The sequence below is a fragment of the Myotis davidii genome, unplaced genomic scaffold (genome assembly GCF_000327345.1).
Source record: "Myotis davidii unplaced genomic scaffold, ASM32734v1 scaffold1572, whole genome shotgun sequence".
Classification (NCBI taxonomy): domain Eukaryota; kingdom Metazoa; phylum Chordata; class Mammalia; order Chiroptera; family Vespertilionidae; genus Myotis; species Myotis davidii.
The window spans coordinates 105,124-132,565 of NW_006285041.1; the positions used below are offsets into that span (position 1 = coordinate 105,124).

The window sequence follows — 27,442 nt, forward strand, 5'->3', positions numbered from 1 at the left end:
CAAAGCATTCCAAAATATTGTTATAAAAGCAAAGTGAAAACTTGTAACTAACACTTCACATAAATTGTAATAAACTTAATGCAACTCTTTAAGTTTTTAATTTTTGGTAATTTTTCAAATTCAGATAATTTACTCAAATTAGTGAATTAGGTCTGCTGGTATGTTGGCAAATAGAAAATGACTTTAAAAGGATTAGAAATAAATATGGAATAAACTGAAATACTATATTAAATAATGAAGCTATATTTGAAATATTTTTATACACTGAATATATTCAAGAGGATATATATCCACTGATATGTATGTATATATAGATATATATAATTGGAAAAATTTGGGGTTAATCAATAAGTGTGTTTGGTTGCATATGAGCCTCTTCTGAAATTCTTCTTCAATGGTTAAGGTACAAAATGAATACACAACAGATCAGAACAGAGATGTACAAGTTCCCTTAGTGTGACTCTAGAGCACCAGCCACAGTGCATGCTACGTATCTTATTTACATATTTTTTTATGTCTGTCTCTCCAACTAAAACACAAGTTCCCTGAGAACAGGGATTTTTATCAATTTATTTTGTTTGATACTCTATTGTAAGCACTTAAAAGAGTAATTGACACATAGTATGAACTCAATAAATATGTTGAATGAATTGGTGAGTGAATACATAAATAAAATGAGACAGTTTTGTAAATCAAAGTGCTATCCTATTTTGAGAAGAACATTGTGTGAAATATGTTGCTAAATTCTGTATTGTCCACAGTTTCTCCATATATGTAACAAACACACATGTCATTGTTTTAACATGGAGAATATACTGCACTAAAAGACTTGGTGCTCACTTGCTGTCATCTGTATGTGATGCAACCTCTATTTGCTTCCACTATTTAAAGAGTATGATTAAATATTTTTATTATAGTATAAATATACAGACTTTTTTATCCTCACCCAAGAATATGTTTTTTATTATTATTGATTTTATAGAGAGAGGAAAGGGGAGAGAGAAACAATGATGTGAGAGGGAAACATTGATCCGTTGCCTCTGAAGGCGCCAAGCTGGGGATTGAATCCACAACTGAGGTATGTGCCTTACCGGGAATTAAACCTGTAATCTTTTGGGATGATGCTCTAACCAACTGAGCCATCAGGCCATGGTAACTCAGATGCTTATTAATTGTACCAAATTAGTCACAAACAAGTTAAAGATATGTATCTTTTTATTTTACAAATTAATACCTTAAGAGTGAAAATTATTTGAGCTTAACAACATATTCTTCTCCATTTTAATTTTCATTCATCTAAAAATAGTGACTACAGAAGTCTACCAGTGGTATCCCAAACTTGGTCTCACTTTTAATTTTGTATAACAGTTTTTTAAATTAGACTCAATAATTGCAAATATGAAGTCAGAGGGTTTTGTAGTACTGACTTCCATTGTTTTTTTCTTCTCTTTTGAGGAGTCACTGATGTATATCTAGGAAAGGTCATCTTTTCTGACTCAATAGCCTGTTTTCTAGCCATTAATTGGGTGCCAGGTTGTTGATGGAATTAGATTTGGAATAATTTTAGGACAGATTGAAATAGGAGTGAGTGCTTGCTTTGTCTAAATAGATTCATATTTCAATACCTTTGAATGAGGGAGTTATCTCTAATTATCTATTAACTAGGGGCCCGGTGCATGAAAATCGTGCATGGGTAGGGTCCCTAGGCCTGGCCTGCAATCAGGGCCAATCTTCCCCAGCTTCCGGCAGCTGGCCCTGCCCCCCACCACTGACACTGGTTGCCCTCTGCATATAGGGCGACTGGTTGGGCAATCAGGGCCCTGCTTGCTCACACCTGCCTTGGCCTGGTGCCGCCCATGTCTGCTGCCACCCACCCCTGGCTCCCCATTCTCTATCGGGTGATTGGAGCCTGCTGGCCAGGGGAAAGTACCAGGAGGTTGGCCAGCAGGTCCCAATCGGGTGATCGAGGCCTGCAGGCTGGGGATAGCTCCTGCTTTGAGCATCTGCCCCCTGGTGGTCAGTGCACATCATAGCGAGGGTTGAGCAGGCTTAGCATATCATTAGCATATTATGCTTTGATTGGTTGAATGGATGACCAGATGACCAAAAACTTAGCATATTAGGCTTTTATTATATAGGATGTGTTGGACTTTTCTAATGCTTTATGTAGTTCTTTATTGTTCTTTAGCTATTTGGGGATTGAGAATAAACTGTGGATAGTATGAAAATAATGTAAGTTTAAGAAAAGATTCCATAAAACATTGAAATCCAGGTGATCAAGACTTACCTCTATTTCTTTTCTTAATTTTTCATGTGTCTTGTTTTCTTCCTCAAGAAAACAAGTTTTTTCAATGATAGATTCTTTTGTAGTTGTGATTTTATCCTTTAGCTTTGTAATGTCTTCCTGTATGTTTATAAAATTTAATATATACAAGTCAAACTGTGAAGGATCAATATAAAGCCAAGATTTTCAGTGTTTCTATAATTTAATAAAACTAGCCATAATAATTCTTTTTGATAAATAGAATTAGAATATTACCTTCTATAGGAACAAATAATAAAAACAAAACTATAATACAAACAAATAAACAAAAATTATGTTTGAGCATTTAGAAAATCCAAATGGAATAACACGTAAAGGATAGTGGTAATTATAGTGGCAATTGTCCGGCAACAGTGTAAAGGATACTTGTAAGTCTCTAGCAAGACATAATAGATATTTTAAGTTTGTCTCTCCCATTGTCTTCAAAGAATAGTAAAAGAAATAGAAAAATGTGTAAGCTGCAATTATTAATTCATATTATTTGCAAAACAGCATTAAGCATACTAAATTGACTTGGATTGGTCTGGATCCATTAGCTTGGAAGCTAGGGCTTCAACATTTTTGTGAGTTACACTTTCTGCAACAAATGTATTAATTGCTCACTGTGATTTTGTTTTACCATGCATTTGTATTAGTCCACATGGAATTTGGGGATGTTTTCTTTATGCATTTAGACATGTGGCATAGTTGTTACATAACTCATGTGCTTATCCAAGTTTTTTAAAGTTGTGAAAATAGTTTCTGAATTTCATTAGAGCAGCCATGGGTACTTGATTAAGTTAATGATAAATTTATCACTTAATAAGTGTACATGAAAAAAGAGAATAGCTCAGCCTGAGTGGTTCAGTTGGTTGAACATCATCCTGTGCAGAGAAAAGTTGCTGGTTGATTCCCACTCAGGGCACATATCTCAGTTGCAGGTTCAATTTCTGGTTGGGGCATATAGGAAGGCAGGAAGGCAATTTCTCTCTCTCTCTCTCTCTCTCTCTCTCTCTCTCTCTCTCTTCTCTAAGCATGTCCTCAGGTGAGGATTTAAAAAAGAAGAAAAAAAGAATAGAAAAGGTTTTAATAAGTGATATTTCAAACCTGTACTTGTTTCATCCGGTTTCCTTCTGGATTCTGGAGATCTTGCCTAAGTTCCTCTTTCATTACCTTCAGTTTTTTAACAAGATCTTGTTTTTCACGTAGCTCAATCATAAATGGCCATTTGCTTTCTTCCTCCCCCGAGCTATCTTTATGCACTTTAATTTTTGCATAGTATTCATTATATTTTATCACATGTTCCTTGAAATCTTCTTGGGCTACTTCTATATCAAATTTAAGCTTTACATTTTCTGTATGTAAGGATTTGATTTGTGTTTCCAGGTTTTCACACTGAAGTTTGCTATTCTCTATGGCAACATCTTGCTGATTAATTAGCCTTTCTGTTTCTTTAGTTTCTGCAGAAACAGTTGCTATTTGTTTTTCTAGCTCATGAAGTTCATTCTGTAAAATATTTCAACATTATTATTATTAATTCATGATACTCAACATGAGAGGAAAGTCATTTTTCTATCCATAATGCATGTAGGAAATCACAACATAAACACATTTATCAGATATAGAAAAATTGATGTATAATGGAAGGAAACATTCAATAACATAACAAGATTATAATCTCAGTGGAAGCCCAATTATATATCTATTTTTAATATTCATATAATTCTAAATGTTAAAATTTTATCACTTGTCTTAACATTTTTCATGTAAACGATATTTTACAATCACTTTAATAATATATTTACATCAGAAGTACACACTAAATCAGCGGTTCTCAACCTGTGGGTCACGACCCCTTTGGCGGTCGAACGACCCTTTCACAGGGGTCGCCTAAGACCATCCTGCATATCAGATATTTACATTATGATTCATAACAGTAGCAACATTACAGTTATGAAGTAGCAACGAAAATAATTATATGATTGGGTCACAACATGAGGAACTGTATTTAAAGGGCCAGAAGGTTGAGAACCACTGCACTAAAGAAAGACAACATGATAAAAATGATAACACCTTGGGTTAAAAAAAAATTAAAAGGCCTAGGTTCTAGTTCCCTTACTGTTATTTACTAATTGTTATGATCATACGTGGCAAACTTAATTAACCTATCCAAACCTACTCATTTGTAAAATGAGTATAAAGATGTCTATTTTACCTCTCTTGGCATTTGGCAATTCTAACAATATTATTGGCTATATTCCCTATGCTGTACTTTACATCCCGTGATTATTTATACCTACCAATCTGTACTTCTCATTCCCTTCACCTTTTCCACCCAGTCCTCCAACGCCCCTCTCCTTTGGCAACCATCAGTTGGTTCTCTGCATTTATGAGTTTCCTGTTTTCACATCACCACTCTTCTCTGGTTCTCCCAGATACTGCTGAGCATTCCTTCTCAGTCACAATGGTTCCTTCTAAAGCAGATCTTTCTCAGGGTGCCGTTATCAGAATTTTCTCCTTTCATTCTATATATAACTCCTTGGGTAATCTTATCCATACTTATATGTTGACTATGTCTATGCTGATAATTCACAGAACTTAAGTGGCTGTTGAGTCTTACATCCAGTGGCCACTAGCCATGTCAAATGCAACATGTCAAAAAATCAGACTAATCCTTGCCTCTATTCCATCCTGTTCTTCCTTGTATCAATTATGTAGCGTCAGAATGGTAAAACCTCAGTGACTTACAAAATAAGTGTTTATTGCTCACATGACTGGGAGCAGTGGGAGTTGGCTAGATGTTAACCTTGGTTGGATTTGCTCAAATGTCTGAGGGTTGGCTGGCTGTTACATGATTTAGTTTGGCCAGCTGGGGTGTCCTGCCTTTGCATAACATGCATTTTATCTTCCAGTGGGCCACGCCAACCATGTCCTTCTCATGATGATAGCAGATGCAGAAGAATGGAAGCCCAATTATGGAAGAGCTTTTTCAAGCTTCTCTTCAAATAACATCTGCTCACACCCCAGCTGATCACATGATGAAACTTACCGTCAAGGAGCAGATATATGCACACCACTATGGCAGGTCATTATAATGACACATGGCAAAGGGTCTAATATACACAAGGATGAAGAATTGGGACCAAAATGCAAATTACCACACCCCTATTTTCACAAATTAATTAATGGTACTACTTTGGGAGCCACCTTATGTCCTTCCTTCTCTTTATTATCTAACTGCCCCCAAAACAACTCTGGAAGCCATCCTCCTTTTTTTTCTATCTGGTATGATTATATTCTTTGAACACATAATTTTGAGAGGGATTCACTGTACAAAAAAGGCAGACCCAATCTACCCTTTTCCTGGCAGAGACAGAGAGGGAAGTACACTGAAAAATGCAACATGCTGATGAATTTCTATCTTTATCTCCAGTTGACATTTCTATTTCTAATAAACATATCAACTATACATGTTCAGGAAAGAAAATTCCACTTACATACTCAACATGCTCCCCTTGATCTTTTTGATTTCAATAAGCTGTACCACTTTCCACCTGAATACTCAACAATCTAGAAGTCTTTTCTTAGTTTTTCCCTTTACCCTTCCCCCAACACCTATTTGCGTTTGGTCTTCAAAATAAAATCCCAGATTCACTTCTGATAAATTTTTTTAGCACAGCCTAGCTTCTACTGGTCTTCCTGTTTCCATTATTTCCCCTGTACCTCAACCAGGCTCCATATATTAGGCAGAATAATCTTTTAAAAAACATAAATCACATCATTCTATTGTATTCCTTTTCTTTATTTTCTTTATTTCTTTCTTCATTTATTTATTTATTTTTGCTTTCTCTCTTTGGAATTTATTGGTAAGAAGAATCAAAAAGTATGAAGGAGAAAGGTTTCTTTAGATTAGAGACAGAAATAAAAGGTAGCAATCAATAAAAGTTATTGAGTAAGCTCAGCAAGAGAGAAATGATAAACCATTCCACTGTCTGATGCCTCTGGCTCCTGAGCAGAGAAAGCTCACACCTTTTATGGTGTTGGTACCCTTTCCTCTGTCCTCAGAAAAAAAAGAGTAAAGCAAAAGGTGATTCTTTCCTATTTCAAATGAGTTGGAGATACAGGATGAGGCTGCCTGTAACCTTAAATTCTTTCTTTCTAAATTTAAAACCTTTTTGCTATTTGATACAGAAACTGAGTTGGGCTGGGCCATGCTTGCTGTCAATGTCAAGTGTTGGAATTAGCACCACAAATCCATCAGGACTGAGTGTTGGCACCAGGCTTCGTCCATCATCAACTTGAATATGAGAAAAGGCAAGCAGAAGAAATAGCAGCTGTGAAAGGAAAGCCAGATCTGGCAAGGGCACAGGTGAAGTACATGGTGGAGTCATTTCTTTCACTATTAGTTTCCTTCATCAGAAAATATAGTGGACCTATAGGAAAGCACAGCAGGTAGCAAAGCCTGGGGAAAAGAATGGTAGTAAGAGAGATGAGGTAGAAAGCTAGTTCTTAGCTTCACCAAGGGCTGGCTGAAAAGACCTAGGGTTAGAAACTCCCTGTGTGGCAGGTACATCAGCCACTTGAGATTGGAAGATGCCCCAGGAAATGATCTGGCATATTCCCTGCCTGCTTATTTTTAGCTCAAATTCTAATAATGTTGGAAATATTTGGAGATCTCTCTCTTTCTCCCTGCCTCCCTCCCTCTCTTATCTAGATATTATAGAAAAGAATGAATAAAGATGGAAGAAAATTTAAAAAAAAAACAATACCACCAGATTAGGACTGGCTAGCATGGCTCAGTGTTTGAGCATCAACCTATGAACCAGGAGGTCACAGTTCTATTCCCGGTCAGAACACGTGCCTGCATTATGAGCTCAATCCCCAGTGTGGGGCATGTAGGAAGCAACAGATCAATGATTCTCTTTCTTCATTGGTGTTACTATCTCTCCCTCTCCCTTCATCTCTGAAATCAATAAAAAACATATTTAAAAAAAAGCCGATTATGAGAAAAGCCCTCATTACACATGGGTAGAATTCACCCACAAGTCAAAGAACTTTCAAAAGCACAAGGGAAGGAAGGCAGAGGGCACTACTTCTGCAAAGAGACAAAATGACAAAGCTAGCTTAGTGCTGGCTTAATAACACTGTCTCCTACCACTTGAGATTTTTGTCTTTATTTAAAGAAAGATAGAGGGAAGAGTTCAGAGAGCCAGTGTCATAGATTAAGATGTTTGAAAGAGAAGCTGGGCCTTTCTTTCACTATTAGTTTCCTTCATCAGAAAATATAGTGGACCTATAGGAAACTGCAATAGGTTCATCCAATGACTCCACCATGTACTTCACCTGTGCCCTTGCCAGATCTGAATTTCCTATTTGATAAGAAAGGCTCCTGAACTCCCATTCTTTTCTTTGCTAACAGGACTAAATAATCTCCTACATTTAGAAGATAAAAAGCATATTTAATATATGCTTAGTCTTAGGATCTCCAAATCAGGGTTAGGACAAGAACTGTTCTTTCATAACCCAAAATGTCCACACCACACATGTCCTTATCAACATTATGGGTTCAATTCTCACACTTTCGGGAAGAAAATCCTCTCCCTAGCAGTCTTTAAACTACCTGACAAACATTATACACCCTCAGCCCAAGCCCCTCAATTCCATTAACATTCCAGGAATATATATATATATATATATATATCCACTTATCACAATCCAATCCCATTTGAGCATCTATAGCCGCTATCTTGATACAATCATGTTCCAAATGCTGAGTGTCTGACAGCAACAAAGGTCCATTAGTATAAACATGTGAAGCCAATAATACCAAAGTTTGGTTTCTAAATGTATTTTTTGTCAATTTGGCTGGGAAGATCTAGACAGCTGGAAATGAGCTTCTCCATCATTTTGTTTCCTTCTTTGTATCAATTTTCTGCCTGTGAAGTCCAACACCCCACCACCAAGGGCAGCTATAAGCTGTAATTCCTGCCACTTTGCAAGGAGGCCAATAGGACACCCCCCCACACACACACACACCACACACACACACGGCTCCTCTGAGGAATGTACCTGCCACAGGGAGAATTTCCAGGTTGTATTTTGCAGCCTTCCCCAAGTTTCTGGTTCCCTCTTCAACATTCACAGCAGCACTGTTGACATGGTCTTCAATGCTGTCAATCTTCTGCTGAGAATTCACTAGGAGAGATAATTCTGTGACCAATTGGCTAAGTTCAATTAGGTCCGCTTCTAGGTTTCCCATGATTCTGCAGCATATTGATCTTGAGGGATTTCAGGCAACGCGTATATCTGAGTCATACTCTGAGGACCAGCTTCAGTTTCCGTAGTGTGAAATGCTCCACCAACATAGACCTAGTCAAAGAAGGCTGTAATGAAGTTTCCTCATTAAATTGTTTCTCAAGTTCTTCTACAGATTCCTGATGGAGCTAGAGAAATTCCACTGCCGCCTGCTGCTGCTGCTGCTGCTTTAACCAGGATCTATAATTCTCCTCAGAAGTACTAGGTCATCTTTCTGGACTTTCCAACAAAGCTTCTCCATATGGGAGTGGAGTTGCTGAACTGCACATGTGCACATCACCCCCCATTGATATGCTCTTTGTGCAACTTGTCCCAGATTCTGCATCTCTGATACTTCTCAATATTTATCTGGTGCCTTCTTAACCTTTCCAGGTCTGTAGGGATTACTATTTTAATGAATTTCTGGATAGCTAGTTCAAGATGGTGTAATTTCACTTTTTCTTCATCTTTAGACATCCTAAAAAATGTTGTCTTCTACTTGCAACAATTGTCTTCTCCACTTATATAGGAAAACCACCTGCCTGGGTGTTTGAGAGCGGTCTTCTTTTTATTTCTTTACTAGAGGCCTGGTGCATGAAATGTGTGCATGGCCAGGCCAGGCTGGCAATCAGGGCTGATCTGCGGGGTGACCAGTCGGGTAGTCGGAGGTGGGGGCCCTGCTGGCACCTGCCTTGGCTGGCCTGGCACTGCCTGTTTGCCAGTCCTGCCCCCTGCTGCCAGCCTCCAGGCTGGGGGAAGCTCCTGCATTGAGCATCTGCCCCCTGGTGATCAGTGTGCATAATAGTGACCAGTCATTCTGCATTTAGTCAATTTACATATTAGCCTTTTGTTATATAGGATTGCTGTCTTCCCTTACTAGAAAGTAAGCGCCACAAGGAGCTTACTGTCTATCTTCTTTATCATCATCTTCCCAGTATCTGGCACAAAATGGTGCTCAATAAATATTTATTACATGAGTGACTAGTGATGCACATGGAATGGTCAGGGAAGAAGCACATGCACTGCCAAGTGGATCAAGCTATTGACCCTATTGATCAACATGGGAAGAGATGACATTGGGTTATCATCTCTTCTCTTTCCTGGACTAATGTAATAGACTGTTTACTTTTCTCCCTGGTTTTAGACAGTTCCTCCTACACTCCAATTCTCCTTCAATCCTTTTCACTAGAATTATAGTTCTTGCTGTTGTTACTGTTCATCTTCCCCTTCACCTCTCCACCTCCTCCCTCTCCCCTTTCCTGTCTTATCTCCCTCCCCATCTCCCTCTCCTTTTTTCTTTTATAGATTTATTGAAGTATACTTGATGTAAATAAACTAAAGATATTTAAACTTTATAGTTTGATGACTTTTACATAGTTTTATGCTTATGAGACCATCACAATGAACATAGTAAACATATCCATTACCCACAAGTTTCTTCCTATTGCTTTAAAATCCATCTTTTCCTCCTCATCTGTGTTTCCAGATACAATTCACCTACTTCCTGCCATTAAAGATTAGTTTACATTTTTTAGAATTTTATAAGTAGAATTATACAAACTATACTTTTAAAGTCTAACTCCTTTCACTCAGCATAATTGAGATTCATCCATGCTGTTGGATATATCAAAAGCCTTTCCTTTTTATTGCCAAGTAGTATTCCTTTTGTGGATGTATCACTTTTTTTAATCCATTCATCTGATGGGCCATTTAGGTTGTTTCCGGTTTTCCAATAGACATACACTTTTATTTCTCTTGTGTAAACAACTATCTGGACATTGAATGGCTGGATTATATGGTAGATATATTTTAACCTTTTCAAAACTGTAAACTGTTTTCCCAAGTGTTTTTACATTCCAAATAACAGGGTTTGAGAGTTCTGTTCTTGCATATCTACACCAACACTTGGTATGGTCAGTCTTTTTAAATGTAGTCATTCTAGTGTGTATTGAGTGCTATCTCATTGTAATTTCAATTCGCATTTTCTTAACAATTATTGATATTGAGTATCTTTTCATGTGCTTGTCTTTTATAATAACTTCTTAGATTTCAATAATAACTATTGAAATCTTTAGCCCATTTTTAAATTGTTTGCCTTCTTAAATAATGGAAGTTCTTTATATATTGTAAATACACATACACTGCCAAATATGTTGTTAAATATTTTCTCCCAGTCTATGACAATGCAAATTCCAAGAGGGTACCAGAAAATATATCTAACATTCATTTTCATTAGTTTCTTTTGAACAAAAACTTTAAAAAGTATATTTGATAAGCCCTGGCTGGGTGGCTCAGTTGGTAGGAGCATCATCCTGTACGTACACCAAGAGGTTGCGGCTCCAATTCCTAGTCAGGGTACATACACAGGATGGATGCGGGTTTATTCCCTGGTCAGAACAGGTATGGAAGGCAATTGATCAATGTTTCTCCCACATCAATGTTTCTCTCTCCCTTCCTTCCTCTCTAAAAATCAATAAAAACATATCCTCAGGTGAGGTTAAAAAAAATTGATGACATCCAATGTAAAAAAATAATTGTGTCCTATTTAAAATATCTTTGCCAAATCCAACATCACTAGGCTTTTTTTCCTATGTTTTCTCTGACACTGTGTAGTTTTAATTCTTACATTTAGGCCCATAATACATTTTTAGTTACTTTTTGTATGTGGTATGAGGTGAAAGTTGAGATTCACTTTTTTTTTGCATATGGCTGTCCTCCACTATTTGTTTCTCTAATGAACTGCCATGGCACCTGTGTTAGCTCTAATGAACTGCCATAACAAAATACCATAAACTGGGTGCTTAAACATAAACACTAAATTCTCATTGATCTGGAGGCTAGAAAGTCCAAGATCAAGGTGCAGAGGATTCAGCCCCTGGTGAGAGCCCTGTTCCTGCCTTGTAGACAACCACCTTCTAGCTGTGTCCTCAAATGGGGTAGAGAGAGAAAGAGAGAGAGAGAGAGAGAGAGAGAGAGAGAGAGAGAGAGAGACAGCTCTAGGGTCTCTTTCTCTTCTTATAGTCCCATCACAGGGGCTTCACCCTCATAACCTCATATAAACCTAATTATCTCCCAAATGCTCCACTTCCACATACCATCGGGGACACAAACATTCACTCCATAACAGAACCTCTTTGAAATCAATTTATATATGTGGGGCATTTCTAGACACTAATTTGTTCTATAGAACTGTATGTCTATCTATGCCATATCACACTGTCCTGATTATTGCACTCAATAATAAATTTTAAAATTAGATAATGTAAGAATGTCCAACATTGTTGTTCTTCAAAGATGTTTTGGCTATTACTGGTTCTTTGGATTTCCATATGACTTAGAATCAGCTCATCCATTTCTCAAAAAAAAAAAAGCCTGCTGGAATTTTTATCGAAATTGATTTTCAACTGTAGATAAAATTGAAAGAACTGACATGTTAACAATACTGAATTTTCTGATTTGTGAAAATGGTATATCTCTGCATTTAGTATTTATTTTAATCTTTAATTTTTCTCAGCAATGTTTTGCAGTTTTCAGTATAGAGCTCGTATAAATGGTCTTAAGTCTGCCACAACAAAATACAATAGACTTAGTGGTTTAAACAACAGAAATTTATTTCTTACAGTTCTGGAGGCTGGAAAGGACATCAGTATGGCCCAATACTAGTGAGAACTCTGCCTGCCTTACCTTCTCACTGGGTCCTCATTTGGCAGAGCGGGGAGAGAGAACAAGCACTCTGGTGTTTCTCCTTGTAAAGGGCATTGATCCTATCAGTAGGGCCCCATACCTTTATGATCTCCCCTAAACCTAATTACCTTCCAAAGGCCCCATCTCCAAAATTAATCACATTGGGGATTAGGGATTCAACATGTGAGTTTTGGGGGGAAATAAACATTCGGTTCATAACACAAACCTTTGTCAAATTTACCCCTAAGTATTTCATAGGTTTGATGCTACTGTAAATGACACTGCTTTTTAAATTTTAACTTCTGATTGTTTCTTTCAATATATAGAAATACAACTGACTTCATGGTTAATCTTATGAGCTTTCTAAACTCACTTATTGCCCGGCCAGTGTGGCTCAATGGTTGAGTGCTGACCTATGTACCAGGAGGTCATGATTTGATTCCCAGTTAGGGCACATGCCCATGTTGATTCCCAGTTTGGGGCATGCAGGAGGCAGCTGATCAATGATTCCCTCTCATCACTGATGTTTCTCTCTCTCCCTCTTTCTTCCTCTCTGAAATCAATAAAAATATATATTTAAAAATAATAATAAAAAAATAAACTCACTTATTAGTCCTAACAACTTCTTAAAAAATAGATCCCTTGGGATTTTCTAAATATAATTATGCTTATAAGTTTTACTCCTTCCTTTTCAATGTGGATGCTTTTTATTTTTCTTCCAAGATTACAGTGGCTCAATGCACTAGTACCAAAGAATGAAAAGTGGCAAGAGCACATATCCTTGCCTTGTTCCTGATCTTAGAAGGAAAACATTGTCTTTCACTATCCTACATAATAGAACCATAATATGCAAATCAACCGAACGGTGGAACAACCTGCCGCTATGATGTGCACTGACCACTAGGGGGCAGACACTCAACGTGGGGGTTGCTCCCTGGTGGTCAGTGCGCTCCCACAGGGGGAGCGCCACTTAGCCAGAAGCCGGGCTCACAGCTGGTGAGTGCAGCAGTGGTGGCAGGTGCGGGCCTAAGCTGGCAGTCAGACATCCCTCAAGGGTCCTGGACTGCGAGAGGGCACAGGCAAGGCTGAGGGACCCACCACCCCAATGCACAAATGTCATGCACCGGGCCTCTAGTTAGGTATAAAATTGGCTGTAGGATTTATGTAGATGCTCTTTTTTATTACTTTTTTTTTCTTTTCTTTTTTTTTTTAAATATATTTTATTGAATTTTTACAGAGAGGAAGGGAGAGAAATAGAGAGTTAGAAACATCGATGAGAGAGAAACATCAAACAGCTGCCTCCTGCACATCTCCTACTGGGGATGTGCCCGCAACCCAGGTACAACTTTTTAAATACGTTTTTATTGATTTCAGAGAGGAAGAGAGTGAAAGAGAGAGATAGAAACATCTATGATGAGAGAGAATCATTGACCAGCTGCCTCCTGCATGCTCCCTACTGGGAATTGAGCCCACAACCTGGGCATGTGTGCTGACTGGAAATTGAACTATGAGCTCCTAGTTCATGGGTCAATACTCAACCACTGAGCAACACTGGTCGGGCTTAGATGCCCTTTTTTAGAGTGAGGAACTTCTATTCCTAATTTGCTGAGAGTTTTTATCATGCATGGCTGTTGTGTTAAAAGTGTTTTATGACGTTTCTAGAATTTTCCTTCTAAAATATAAATTTAATTACTTGCTCCCTTGCTTAAAGCCCATCAAAACCTTTCAAGTTAAGTCCAAGTTTCATACCATGACATACATCTCTCACCACTTCTTAAAACACACTCTATGCTATACCATCACCGAACTACTTATAATTCTGTCAACGTACTAATGCTTTTTTAGGCCTCTGTGAATTTTCTCAGGTTCTTTTTATCTGGAATACTACCCTTCTCACCCCTTAACTCTTAAACCTGTCTCACACACCCAATCATTGAAGTGAACTCTAACTATCCTTCAAAACTCAACTGAACATATCTTTCTAACTCCTTCAGTGTTAAATCTATATTCATGCCTCTATTGTTGACACTGCTGCCCTGCATGTAATTATTTGTTTAATTCTTTGTCTCCCTCTTCAAAAGATAATGAGCAACTTAAAAAATGGACCCTCTTCAGCAAAATGCTTAATGAAAAGTAGGCCCTCAATATAAGTGAAATAGTATCTGTGACATTCTTTGAAGACTGGGAAGTGTTACAGAAAATTTCTTTATAGAAATCAAAGACATTATTTTTTGTATTATATTCTATTGTAAACATGTATTCTGTCTAATAGTGACTAATGTAATGCAAATATTTATAAGAAATACATATTACCATGATAGTTTCATTATCATCATATCTTTGCTGGTGCATTAATATCTAAAGCCAATATCAAAATTGAAACTATACTGTCCACAGGGGCCTGAGCAAGGATATCTTACATAATATTTACAAATATTAATTAATTTAATCATCATGAAAACCCTAGAGGCAGGTCCCATTATTATATCCATTTTAAAAAGGAGAAAATAGAAGCACAGAGAAATTAAATCACAGACCTGGAAGTAGCAAAGCTTATCTTTCAAACTAGGCAGTTCAGCTCTTAAAACTTTACAAAGCACATAGTAAAGGTACTGTTTCCATTTTGCTTTTTTAGCTATATTAACTGGATATTGTCACCTAATTATGCTATAAGCAAAAACCAAACATGCCTTTGGGATTCCCTGTGGAATTATAAATATATTATGAAACATAAGAAACAGAAATGTTCCTTATCTACTTAAAATGTTCACTGACAACTAGCAACTCACAAGTCATAGCTTTCAAAACACTAGCTTAAAACTTAACCTTCCTTAAATTCAGCATTTTAGGAAAAAATATCAAATAGTAGTGAATTTGAAATAATTCTATGTGAGACATTGGGTTTCATATGCTCATACTACAGTTGCAATTACACTGTTGAATATTTGTATATTGAATGTATAAAATCTTCCACAAAATTGGAATACTCAAGTAGATTTCACTTAGGGATAACAGAATAATTAAGAAAGAGGTAAATATAAAAAAATACGTTTTAAATCAACTAACAAAATTAAGTATCCTCAATAACTTACTTGTTACTAATTTAATATAGTTTTAAAGAAAATAAAGACTCATTTAGAAGACAGTATGAAACAGTTACCTGTAAATGAAACAGAACTTTTTTGTTTTTTTCTATTTCTGATGTTTGTGATTGTTGTTGCTTTGCAACTTGCTCTACAACATCGGTTAATGAAGATGTGTCTTGGTTAGCCAGAGCTAGACAAAGGAATAATATATATCATAAAAATTTAAATGCAAACAAGTCATATTTCTTTACTCAAAGTCATTACAAATGTAATGTTTTTTCTTAAGAAAATTTAGGTTTGCAATTTTCCCTTTCTGACTATAAACAAAACCAAAATCAAAGGCCATCATAAGAGACAATTCAAAATAGCCTACTGCAATGTTGTACCCGTTTCTTTATAGAACAGTATAAATATTTTGATTGTCCCAATTGTTTTTATCCAGACCACTGGCATTCATACTATAATTATACTGCCACCAGAGCAACAATATAGCAATTATAGTTGATGAATATTCATTATAGGCCTGCATTTTCAGGTTGTTATACCTTTTCTAAACACTAAATAAGTTTCTTCCTGGAGAAACTTAACAGCTTCCCAGTATCCTAATTTTCTATAAAATTTAACACAATTATCCTATTATGTGCTTTCTTGTTGCTGCTTATCTTTTAATTATTTATTTAAGATTGCTTCATTACCATCTTCAGGAACTCCTTGACTCTTCCTTTCTTGGTTGACTGACATTCTTCTGTAATTCTTTCCCACTTAGGGGTTACCTCTTTATCCCTACAAAATAATCAACATTGATAATCTTTCATTTTTCTTTGTTGTTGTTGTTGTTGTTGTTTTTTAGTATATCCTGGTGATCCTGAAAATAAATTAATTGCAAATACCTCATAGGGATGGCAATGATATTTCATCATTAGTTCCAATAATTAAATTACAATGGTTAAGTGAGAGATTTTTGGAAGAAAGCAGAACAGTATTTGAATCTTGGTTCTCCTGCTTTTCAGCTGTTACAATCTTGAGCAAGTTTCTTAACATTTTTGGTCATTGGTGTCTTCATCTGTAAAACCTCACAGGGCTGTCGTAATAATTAAAGTAATATCTATAAAACATGCTCAGCACAGTAATTAACATACTCAGTGAATAATTAATTACTATGGATTAGTAGATGGTATTTCCAGTACTGTGATGAAATGGATTCTAAAACTATAGCCAGCATCAGGGAGAAATAGTGCCAAGTCGGATTAGCAATATCTGCCATAGGTATAGGATGCAGAAAATATAGCAATCCTGTCCAGTGCTCTTCTGGCCAGAGTAAGCTCTATGACGCTTCAAAATCATATTTTAATTTCTTCTATATCTAGGATTAACTGATAAGATGAAGGGGTAGATATTTTTCTCCTTGGAAAGATAGAGACAGAGTTCCTACCTCTACCAACACAGAAAATGAAAGCTGAGGTGGCAGTTAGGTGAATCCCGTTTCTCTCCCAAATCATAGTGTCATCTCACTGTCAGCATTAACCCCATTAACCCCATTCCATAGAAGCCTAAGGCCCCCAGGTCATTCCGACTTATGAAGACTCACCCTTATTAGTCTTAGAAAGTCCCCTAATTTCATATGTTACCCACCCCCCAATTCGTTTATATACATCCATTGTGATCCCAGGAACTCCCAGTCCATCTTCGGCAAAATAGGCTCCATATTCAACCTCTTCAGTGAACTTCTCCTTCATCTTATTTTCAGTTAGAACTGAAATCCTCGAAGATACTGCTTTCTCATCCTCAAGCCACTCAGTTTGAGGTGAGGCACTTTTTCCTGTTCTCCATTACTACTGCCAAACTATTATCCTCTACTCTCCCTAAAACTACTTAGTTTCTTTGAAGTTCATGCCATCAGGCTATTATATAAGCTCTACCCTTCCTTGCTGGTATCAGTTGACTTCCAGATCTCTACTCCCCACTCCTAGATTATAGCATCTAATTTACTATGCCTCTATTACTACTCCTCTTATTTTCTTTGGGATTTCAACATCCAAACAATGGTACTTCTAATAACTTGACCTCTTAGTTCTTTGATATGTACTGTCATCCATCCTTCCCAAACATCCACAGACTATAACTGCACTTCATTTATAATCTCAGATTTAAATTATTTTTCATTTTCAGTTCATTCCTTCTAGCATTTTGTCTACAAGAGCTATTCAACCACAGTGACTCTTACATATTTTCACACTCTCTCAGCCCGTCACGTATTCACTTCACCTTTACCTGGCTTAGATTCCTTAGCATTCTCTTACAGCTCTTTCACCGTCCTATTTCCCTGGAAAAATCCCAACCAGTTGCTTTGCTTATGCTCTATTTAGCTGAAATGCCTATATAAAAATACCTATTTTGTGGTCTCATTTTAAATTCAAAACTATTTGTTTCAAGTGGACCATTGATGTTAGGCCAGTAGGATTCACCAAGTTTCACAGATATTTATTTCACTCCTTCTCCTCTGTCTTCAAACTTCCCATATCTTTATCTGGTATTGGAATTAGGATAATGTTGGCCTCATAAAAGGAGCTTGGAAGTATTCCTCCCTCTTGGATTTTTTGGAATAGTTTGATGAGGATAGGTATTAAGTATTTCTTTGAATGTCTGGTAAAACTTCCCCTTGAAGACAGTCACACCAGGGCTTTTGTTAGCTAGAACTTTTTTTTTTTTTTTTACGGCCTCAATTTCCTCAGTTGTTATTGGCTTGTTCAGGTTTTCTGATTCTTCCTGATTCAGTTTTGGAAGATTGTATTTTTCTAGGAATTTGTCCGTTTCATCCCCATTGTCCACCTTGTTGGCATATATATGCTTCTAGCATTTTCTTACAATCTGTTGTATTTCTGTTATGTCAGTTGTTCCTTCACAGCTTTCGTTGCTGATTTTAATTATTTGGGTCCTCTCACTTTGTTTCTTGATGAGTCTGGCTAAAGGCTAATCAATCTTATCTTTTCAAAGAACCAGCTCTTGGTTTCATGGATCTTTTGTATGTTCTTTTTTTAGTCTCTGTCATTTTTTTAGTCTTTGTCTGCTCTAATCTTTATTATTTCCTTCCTCCTATTTACTGAAGGCTTCTCTTTTTGTTCTCTTTCTAATCCTTTAAGTTGTAGGTTAAATATTTTATTATTAATATTTCTTGTTTGAGGTAGACCTGTAGTGCTATGAACTTCCCTCTCAGGATTGCTTTTACTATGTCCCAGAGATTTTGAGTAGTTGTGCATTAATTTTCATTTGTTTCCAGGAAGTTTTTTTTGTTTTGTTTTTTAAATATATTTTATTGACTTTTTACAGAGAGGAAGGGAGAGGGATAGAGAGTTAGAAGCACTGATGAGAGAGAAACATCAATCCAGCTGCCTCCTGCACACTCCCTACTGGGGATGTGCCCATAACCAACGTATATGCCCTTGACCGGAATCGAACCTGGGACCCTTCAGTTCACAGGCCAACGCTCTATCCACTGAGCCAAACCAGTTAGGACTCCAGGAAGTTTTTCTTTCTTGATCTCATTAGTAACCCATTCATTGTTTAATAATATGCTATCTAGCTCCATGTGCTAGAATGGTTTTACTGTAGTTGATTTCTAATTTCATTCCATTATGATCTGAGAAGGTACTTGATAAGATTTCAATCTTCCAGAATTCATAGAGACTTGTTTTGTGTCCTAAGATGTGATCTATCTTTGAGAATGATCCAGTGATCCATGTGCACTTGAGAAGAATGTATATTCTGCAGCTTTGGAGTGAAATGTTCTATAAATGACAATTAAATCCATCCTAACCAGTGTGTCATTTAGAGTCACTGTTTCCTTTTTAATTATTTGTCCAGAAGATCCAGTGAAGTCAGCGATGTATTAAAGTCCCCTACTATTACCGTATTGCTGTTGAATTATCCCTTAAAGTTCTCCAGACTTTTTTTTTTTTTTAATATACTTAGGTGCTCCTGTATTGGGTGCATACATGTTTACCAGTTATATCCTCTTCCTCGATCAATCTATTCAGAATTATGTAGTGACCTGAATTGTCTCTTGTGATGGCCTTCATTTTGAAGTCTATTTTGTCATATATGAGTAATGCTAACCCCGCTTTTTTTGTTGTTGTTGTTGCATTTGCATGGAAAAGTTTTTTCCATCCTTTTATATGATCCTGTGTGAGCCTTTTGTTCTGAGGTGGGTTTCTTGTAGACAGCATATAATTGGGTCATGTTTTTGTATCCATTCAGCTACTCTGTATCTTTTAATTGGAGCATTTAATCAATTTATACTTAAGGTTACTATTGATAGGTACTTATTTATTGCCTAATCTTTAATTCTGTATGCCTATGTTTCTTTCTATATTTCTTCTTCTCATTACAGCAGTCCTTTAGCATTTCTTGTAATGATGCTGTCTTGGTGGTGATGTAGTCCTTTAGCCATTTTTTTTTTTTTTTGGTCTGGGAAGCTCTTTATTTCACTATTTTAAATGATAGCATTGCTAGGGATAGTAATCTTGGTTTCAGATCCTTGCTTACCATTACCTTATTTCATGCCATTCACTTCTTGCCTATAGAGATTCTGATGAAAAATCAGGTGTCAGCCTTATGGGAGCTCCTTTGTAGGTAACAGTTTTCTTTTCTCATGCTGGCTTTAGGATTCTTTGTCTTTAATTTTTGGCATTTTAATTATGATGTGTCTTGGCAAGGGCCTATTTTGGGTTATTCTTTCTTGGGACTCTCTGTGTCTCCTGAACTTGTGTGACTTTTTCCTTCACCAGGTTATGGAAGTTTTCTGCCACCATTTCTTCAATGATGTTATCTATAGGGTGTCCCAAAATTCACGCAAGAAGTACTCTTGATAGAAAACACAGGTTTATAATTAAAAATTGTAAACTTCTTTTTGATTCATAAAGTATACAGTATAGGGTTATGTATGGAATAGCACATCAGGAAAATGGCCTCTACAGCTTTGCTGGCACATATGCAAAGCCGTGGTCTTCATTGTCCCTGCTCCTGGGGCATAATTGGTACTTGGTAATGCTTATCAAATTGAAGGGATTGAAATCAAAGGGCAACAGATATTAGAATCTGATTCAATAAACCAAGTAAAATTAGGCTTTTATTTTTTGTTGTTATTGTTGTTACTGCTCAGGCAAAATTCAAATCTTGCGTGAATTTTGGGACACCCCGTATTCCTTGCTCACTTTCTTCCCCTTCTGGTACTCTTCTCATGTGAATATGGTTACATGTCATGTCCCACAGGTCTCTTAAGCTGCCCCCCCCTTTTTTAATTGTTTTTCTTTTTGGTTCTCTGATTGACTTTTTTTTCCTACCCTATCTTCTAATTCACTGATTCAGTCCTCTGCTTCCACTAATATGCTGTGTATTCCTTCCACTGTGTTTATTACTGGTATGTCATTCTTCATAGTTACTTTATCTTTTCTCATGTTGTTGAGCATCTTTACCATCATTATTCTGAACTCTATATCTGATAAATTTCTTATCTTCATTTCATTTAGCTCTTCTTCAGGATAATTCTCTGGTTCTTTAATTTGGGGCTTGTTTTTTGTCTTCAATTTTAGCTGCCTGTTTGGTTTGTGTCTATGTACTAGGTACATCTGCTACACTTCTCAATCTATAGTGCAGTACATTGTCAGACACTGTTTCTGACTGGCCCTAAATAACCTGTTTGGAGTTATCAGCAATCTGTAGCTTGTGGTTCCCTCTGCTGGGGCTGGTGGCTTTGGAAAGCCAAGATTAGCACCAATATCTGCTTTTCCTAGCCCTGGGCCCAGACTTTATTCAGGCAAAGACTCAAAGCCTCTGCTTGCAGTCTGATTGTATTCAGTATTGATCAACCTCAGACTATCAACCACAGGTTGGGGCGAGAGGTTTTCCAACATGGTGGTGCACTTGCTTTTACCTGCAGGCTGATTGTTAATATATATAGATATCAGAGGGGAAGGAAGAGGAAGAGAGAGATAGAAACATCCATAATGAGAGAGAATCATGGATCAGCTGCCTCCTGCAAGCCCCCTACTGAGGATGGAGCCCGAAACCTGGGCATGTGTCCTTGGCCAGAATCAAACCTGGAACCTTTCAATTCGCAGGCTGACTCTCTATCCACTGAGCCAAACTGGCTAGGGCTTTTTTCAATCTTTTAATGGGCCTCAAAAACTCCACAGGGTGGGGTAAGAGGTTTTCCAATAGGGTGGGACAACTGCCTTTCCCCCCAGGCAAAAACTGCCTGGCTAGCAAAAGTCTACCAGAGAAAGTTGTCCTCTACAGCAGTGGTCATCAACCAATGGTCTGTGGACCACTGGTGGTCCATGAGGTCTGGAAGGTTGGTGATCACTGCTCTACAGTATGAGGGAATGACTCAGCACATGAAACCAGGGTGTCTGGCTTCCAAGGTCCCAACCCCAGAGCCCCTAATCCTAGCTTCCATTGACACAGCTCCAGTCCACTCTGCCCTCCCTCTGCTGGATCCCAAGGTGAGTGGCTGTATATGCAATTTTGTCTATTGGCCCTTTAACCAGTTAACATACATCCAAAATGGAAACCATCCCCACATGCCATGATATTTTGAATTTAATTAAAAAAATCAATTTGCAGTGATTATAAAAATAAATATATTACTCACAATTCGGGTGTTCTTGAATATTTTCAGCTGAAAATTCTCACAAAAAAATGATTTTAAAGTTGGTCAGGGCTACCCCTTAGGGAAAACTTTTTTTTATAGATGTGTGTGGCATATGGGGAAGGTCCTCCGCTTACATCTACAGATGCTTATGGCATACAATGGGTTAAGTGTTGCCTGCATTTCCAGCTGTTTCTCCCTGGCAGACAGCAGCCCTGCTGCTTTTCACAGCCAGATGTTTTATGGGCCTCTTTCTCAGTCTGGTGCTCTGGGCTAGGGAACCCAGCTTGGAGTTTAGACCCCAGAGTTCTCAGTGGGAACCTCCCATAAGCTGATATCCCTCCAGAACTTCAGCTGCTGTCTGTGGGAGCCTGACCAGCCCTTTCACACCTTCTCACTTCTTCTCAGTTTCTATGTGGTCTTCACTTTCCATCCTTGGTTATCAGGGTTCTCTCCATCTAATCTTCAGTTGGTTATTCAGGATGTTTTTTCTGTGTTTTAGTTTAATTCCAGTTTGGTCCTGGGAGGGTGTCAGTATAGCTTCCACTTACTCGGCCACCATGTTGGAATCCACTCATGTTTATTGATGACTCAGGACCAATGCTATTAGCATAGATGTCAACATCAATTATGGTAGATTTCACTGCAAGGTCACTGTAGTGAGTCCCACCTATACTGCCTGGCCCCCTGGGACTCAGGGCACCAGGAACCAGCAGAGCAGTGTGGCTTCTATATCTTTCCCAGTCTCCTGTCCAGCACAGTTCCTCTTTTGCCTCTCCTTTCACTCTTCATTCTCTGTTTCATCACTACAAACTCCTCAGGCTAGATATTTGGCAGACTTCCCTTCTTTACTACAATTTTTTGCTCCTACCCTGAAGATTACTAGATTACTCATTTCCAAGTACTATATATATATATCGAGATATATATATATTTATACATAATGCAAATGGGTTTTAGGGTGCATAACTGTCAAAGACCTGTTGACTTATATTTTTGACAGATTTCACTTTTCCCTCCTCCTCATCATCTAAAACCAAATATAAACTTCTCAGAAATTGTCTCTTGCCCATGGTGAAGTTCCACACAAATGGAAAAACACATTATCTCTCCTAATGTCATTCAGTCTTATACTTTCATTTTTAATGGTGACAATTATACTTTGTAGAATAATTCTGTTTTCAAAGCTGCCAGCTGAAAATGTGATTCAAGCCCTAAATTTATAGAACACCAAAATAGATAGCCCAATTTCCTGATGAGAGATTGTTGGAACTCTCTTCACCCCTAGTTTTTAAAACAAGTTCTTAACAAAGTATCTGTGACCTATATGTTGCCACAGTCAATGTACAAGTTCAGTCCTCTTCTTTCTTGACCTATCTGCATCATTTGATACATTTGATCATGTCCTTCTTCTTGAGACACCATACTTTTGATTTCCTTTGCTGGTTCCTCCTTATCTTTCTCATTTATGTTAGAGTGCTCCAGTGCTCAATCCACAGGTCTCTGCTTTTCCATATACTCAATCTGCAGGTGATGCCATCCAGTTCCATGGTTTTAAAATCCATTTAAAGGCTAATAACTCCCAAATTTATATTTCTAACCTGAACATCCCTCTTAAGTTCTAGACTGATACCAAACTGCCTACCTGATATCTCCATTTGGATTTCTTATAGTCATTTTAACTTAAAAGTTCCAAAGTGAACTCCTGATTTCTCTGTCAACTGCTATCTATCACCACCACAAAATCTGCTTCTTTAGTCTTCTCCATTTCAGTAAATTATAAGTTCATTTTTCTTGTTCAGGCCCAAAAACTTGGAGATATTACTAGGGAGGTCTCTAGAAGAGGGTAGAGCCCAGGGCAACTGAATCAGACTTGCTTAAGATAATCTATAATAATAAAAGGATAATATGCTAATTAGACCGGACACCCTTCCGGATGTCCATCCAGGCATCCTTCTGGACAAAGCCGGGCCCGGAGGGAAGGCAGCCTGGGGCCCGGGTGCCTGTAGGTGGCCGGAGGGAAGCCTGCCCAGGTCCTGGGTGCCAGAGGGAAGCCGGTGCCAGCAGCTGGGGGAAGGAAGGCCTACTCTTGCACAAATTTTATACATCGGGCTTCTAGTCATAAATAAGAGCTCATTGTTGATCATAGGTCCTTTCAGAAATCCTCCCTAAGTAAGTGGCCAATGATTACTGCCACATTTGTTTTACCCAAAGAATGAGCCAAAATCTTAACTCTTTTCTTTCTCTTACAAGCAGCATGTAACTTTTTTGGCAGACTCATTGTTTCCATCTTTAAATTACATTGGAATCCAATCATTCCTTACCACTTCCAAATACTATCTTAGTAGAGAAGTCTTCCTTGATAACCCTCTCTAAAGCATTACCTTCCCTCCTTTATCCTCCATTTCCTTACTCTGACTTGCTTTTTCCTTAATAGCATTTATTACCACTGATATCTTATACATTTACTTCTTTTCTTCCTTCATTTACTAACATAAGCTCCATGAGGGCAGAGACCCAGAACAATACCTTACACATAATAGGTATCTAACTGTACTCTATCTCCATTCCAGTTCAATACTACTGATAATGCTCCTAAAATCCTGTTCTGATCATGTCAACATTGCAACCAATCTTTCAGCTCTCTGTAGATGGCCTCTTCTTTAAGAAGTTTTCTTGATCTTGCTAGGTAGATATGATTTCTCTCTCTCTCTCTCTCTCTCTCTCTCTCACGCGCGCGCAATTTTTTTAATATATTTATTAAATTTTGATTTATAAGAGTATAGAGTAAGACAGAAAACAGGTACTTCTTGATCTATATTTCAAAAGCAACATAAATTGTCCTAGCTGGTTTGATTCAGTGGATAGAGCTGAGGACTGAGCTGTCCCGGGTTTGATTTCGGTCAAGGGCACATGCCTGGGTTGAGGGCTTGATCCCTAATAGGGGGCATGCAGGAGGCAGCCGATCAGTGATTCTCTCCCATCATTGATATTTCTATCTCTCTCTCCCTCTCTGAAATCAATAAAAATATTTTTTTAACAAAATTAAAGCAACATAAATTGAAGAACTCTTGGGGTGATATTTATTTAAACCAACTATTCATGAAAAAACATCTGCTTTAAAATAGGAAAAGTTTTAGTTCTTTTCTGGATTTCTATTGTAGACTAGACAAAATATAAAAATGAAAACAAACTACTGCCATCTATTGATAAATCACTATAATAGTATAAATCAATTAAAACAAGAGTTTAGAGACTAACTAGGATGGCATCAATTACTCTCTCATTGAAACCACATATGTGGATGAATATTTTATGTAAGGCATCATGGGGAATACAAAGATGAATTAAGTGATTGATTCCAAAATAAACAAACAAGACCTAACTTACTTGATAGTTAACTATCCAAAAATTAAATATAAAACAAAATCGTTTAAAAAAAGTTTCAACTAAAAAAGCTTTACAGAAAACAATGCAATGGAAACACTGTAATAATCAACCATTCTGTATTAACTATAGTACTCAGCACTCTTTTAAGTGCTTTTACATGGAATATCTTTTTTTCCCCCTCAGAGTGATCCGACAAACTAGGTTTTATTTCTACCTATATTTTGTAGATGAGAAAACTACAACTTGGATAAATTAGGAAATATGCCAAAGGTCACATATCAAAGTAGGAAGGATGGAATTTGAAGCAATTAGAGTCCAAATTAACATTTACTAGGTACTTAATATTTAATAAAGTACTATGATTAGCATGATTTGTAAATGATCTAATTTGAATTTATGAGATAAGCTCCTATACTTGGACCTTGGGAGGATATTTTAAAAGGCTATTGTTCCAGCTTTTGTAAACTCATCATCTGGTACGTCCCTCCAAGTTAATGAGCAAAATAAAGCAAGTCTGTCAAACTCCACTGGGGCTTTTGAGAGCTTCTGGCCAGAAGAACTAAGAAGAGGCAATTGTACGTGTGCTCCCATGTCACATAGGCACCATTTTCCATTTTGAATGAAAAAGGCTGGTGTGTGAACCTACTGGGTAGTGTAAGTAGTTAAATTTGTAATTTCACCCTACCCCTTTTAGACTGGATATTTTATTAAAAAACAAGCAAAGAAAAATTGTGTAGATAATTTTCACATAAGTGTGAATTGTTTTTGTTTTCTAAGTGGAGGGGGAGTTTAATATTAGGGCTGACGTTCGACTAGGTAAACTACAAAAATTAATCTGGGGAAAGATGAGATAAAAGCTGTTCCTGGTATCGAAGGAATTTATTAGTATGGTTTATTTTTATAATGCGCATGATAAAATAAGATCAGCACAGATCAATTTCAACAAATAAAGAGGCATAAGGGGGAAAATGTGACATACTGCACAAATGCGTAATAATCAATACTACATACTTCAGGTAAAAAAGATTGTACGTCTTTTCAACCTCATATTTTCAAGAAATTATAACATCATCAGAGTCATCCAAAAGGAATTAATTGAATCATTTTTTAAAAAATTGCATACCTGTTATATATCAATGTCTTAGAATCCACTGAAATGGGATTATTCTCTTCTTTGACTAGGAAATGAGATTAAAGTTTCAGAGTACTGAAAACAGAAAGAAACCAGAGGATTTGTAGTATTCCTTAATATCTTATCATAGACAATATTTATACATTACCCATGTTGCTTATAACTCTCTACCAAAGATGAGATTTCTCTGAATGTACTGATAATACTGGACTACAAAAACATCTTGTTTTGGGAAGCAGACATACAAGAACTGGTGTGTACCTTGAATCTAGGCTTTAACAGATATCTAGGCTATTGTTTGAAAAATTATAGCTCTTTGGTGAAATGTAGTCATAACCTACCTGCTTGTCTCATTCAGGAGAGTAAGGGGAAAGGTCTTTTTTAACTCTATAAATAATCAAGCATGACTTCTAAAAGAAGAGGAGCTTGTAATGGGTTCAAAGGTGCTCCCCCAAAATATGTTCATGTCCTAATCCCCAGAAACTGTGAATGTGATCTTATTTGGAAAAGGGTCGTTGCAGTTTAAGGATCTCAAAATGAGATTGTCTTAGATTTAGAGTGGGCCCCAAAGTAATTGGCTGATGAGAGATTGAATATGCATTGACCAGACTAAATATAAAAATAGAAATGTGACCCACACCCTGAAGCAACCAACCCAGGAAACCTCCAGTCACCCATCTATCATCTAAAGTAACCAGCACAAGAAGCCATTTTGTTAATCAGATTTGTAGGAAGACCATAATCTACACTAATAAAAGAGAAACATGGTAATTGGCGTACAACTGCTACCCTTCCCATTGGCTAATCAGTGAGATATGCAAATTAACTGTCAGCCAAGATGGCGGCCAGCAGCCAGGCAGCTTGAAACTAACATGAGGCTTGCTTGCTTCAGTGACGGAGGACTCCAA

The 27,442-nt window shown here is 37.2% G+C and overlaps 1 protein-coding gene and 1 pseudogene across 2 annotated transcripts in view; both read right to left on the minus strand.

Moving 5' to 3' along the window:
* CCDC122 (coiled-coil domain containing 122) overlaps positions 1-27,127 on the minus strand; it is a 29,685-nt gene extending 2,558 nt beyond the window's left edge. The window contains exons 1-5 of one of the 2 annotated variants that reach the window (XM_015558470.1): positions 26,526-27,127; positions 16,062-16,149; positions 15,441-15,556; positions 3,410-3,808; positions 2,288-2,404 (exon numbers count right to left, since the gene is read on the minus strand). In XM_015558470.1, the coding sequence (XP_015413956.1) occupies positions 2,288-2,404; positions 3,410-3,808; positions 15,441-15,556; positions 16,062-16,107 (678 nt within the window). In that variant the 5' untranslated portion in view covers positions 16,108-16,149; positions 26,526-27,127. Of the gene's footprint in view, positions 1-2,287; positions 2,405-3,409; positions 3,809-15,440; positions 15,557-16,061; positions 16,188-26,525 lie in introns of those variants that run through there. The other variant, XM_006755311.2, reaches the window with a different exon arrangement.
* Positions 8,143-9,152, minus strand: LOC102765353 (annotated as a pseudogene).
* Positions 27,128-27,442: the final 315 nt, after the last annotated feature.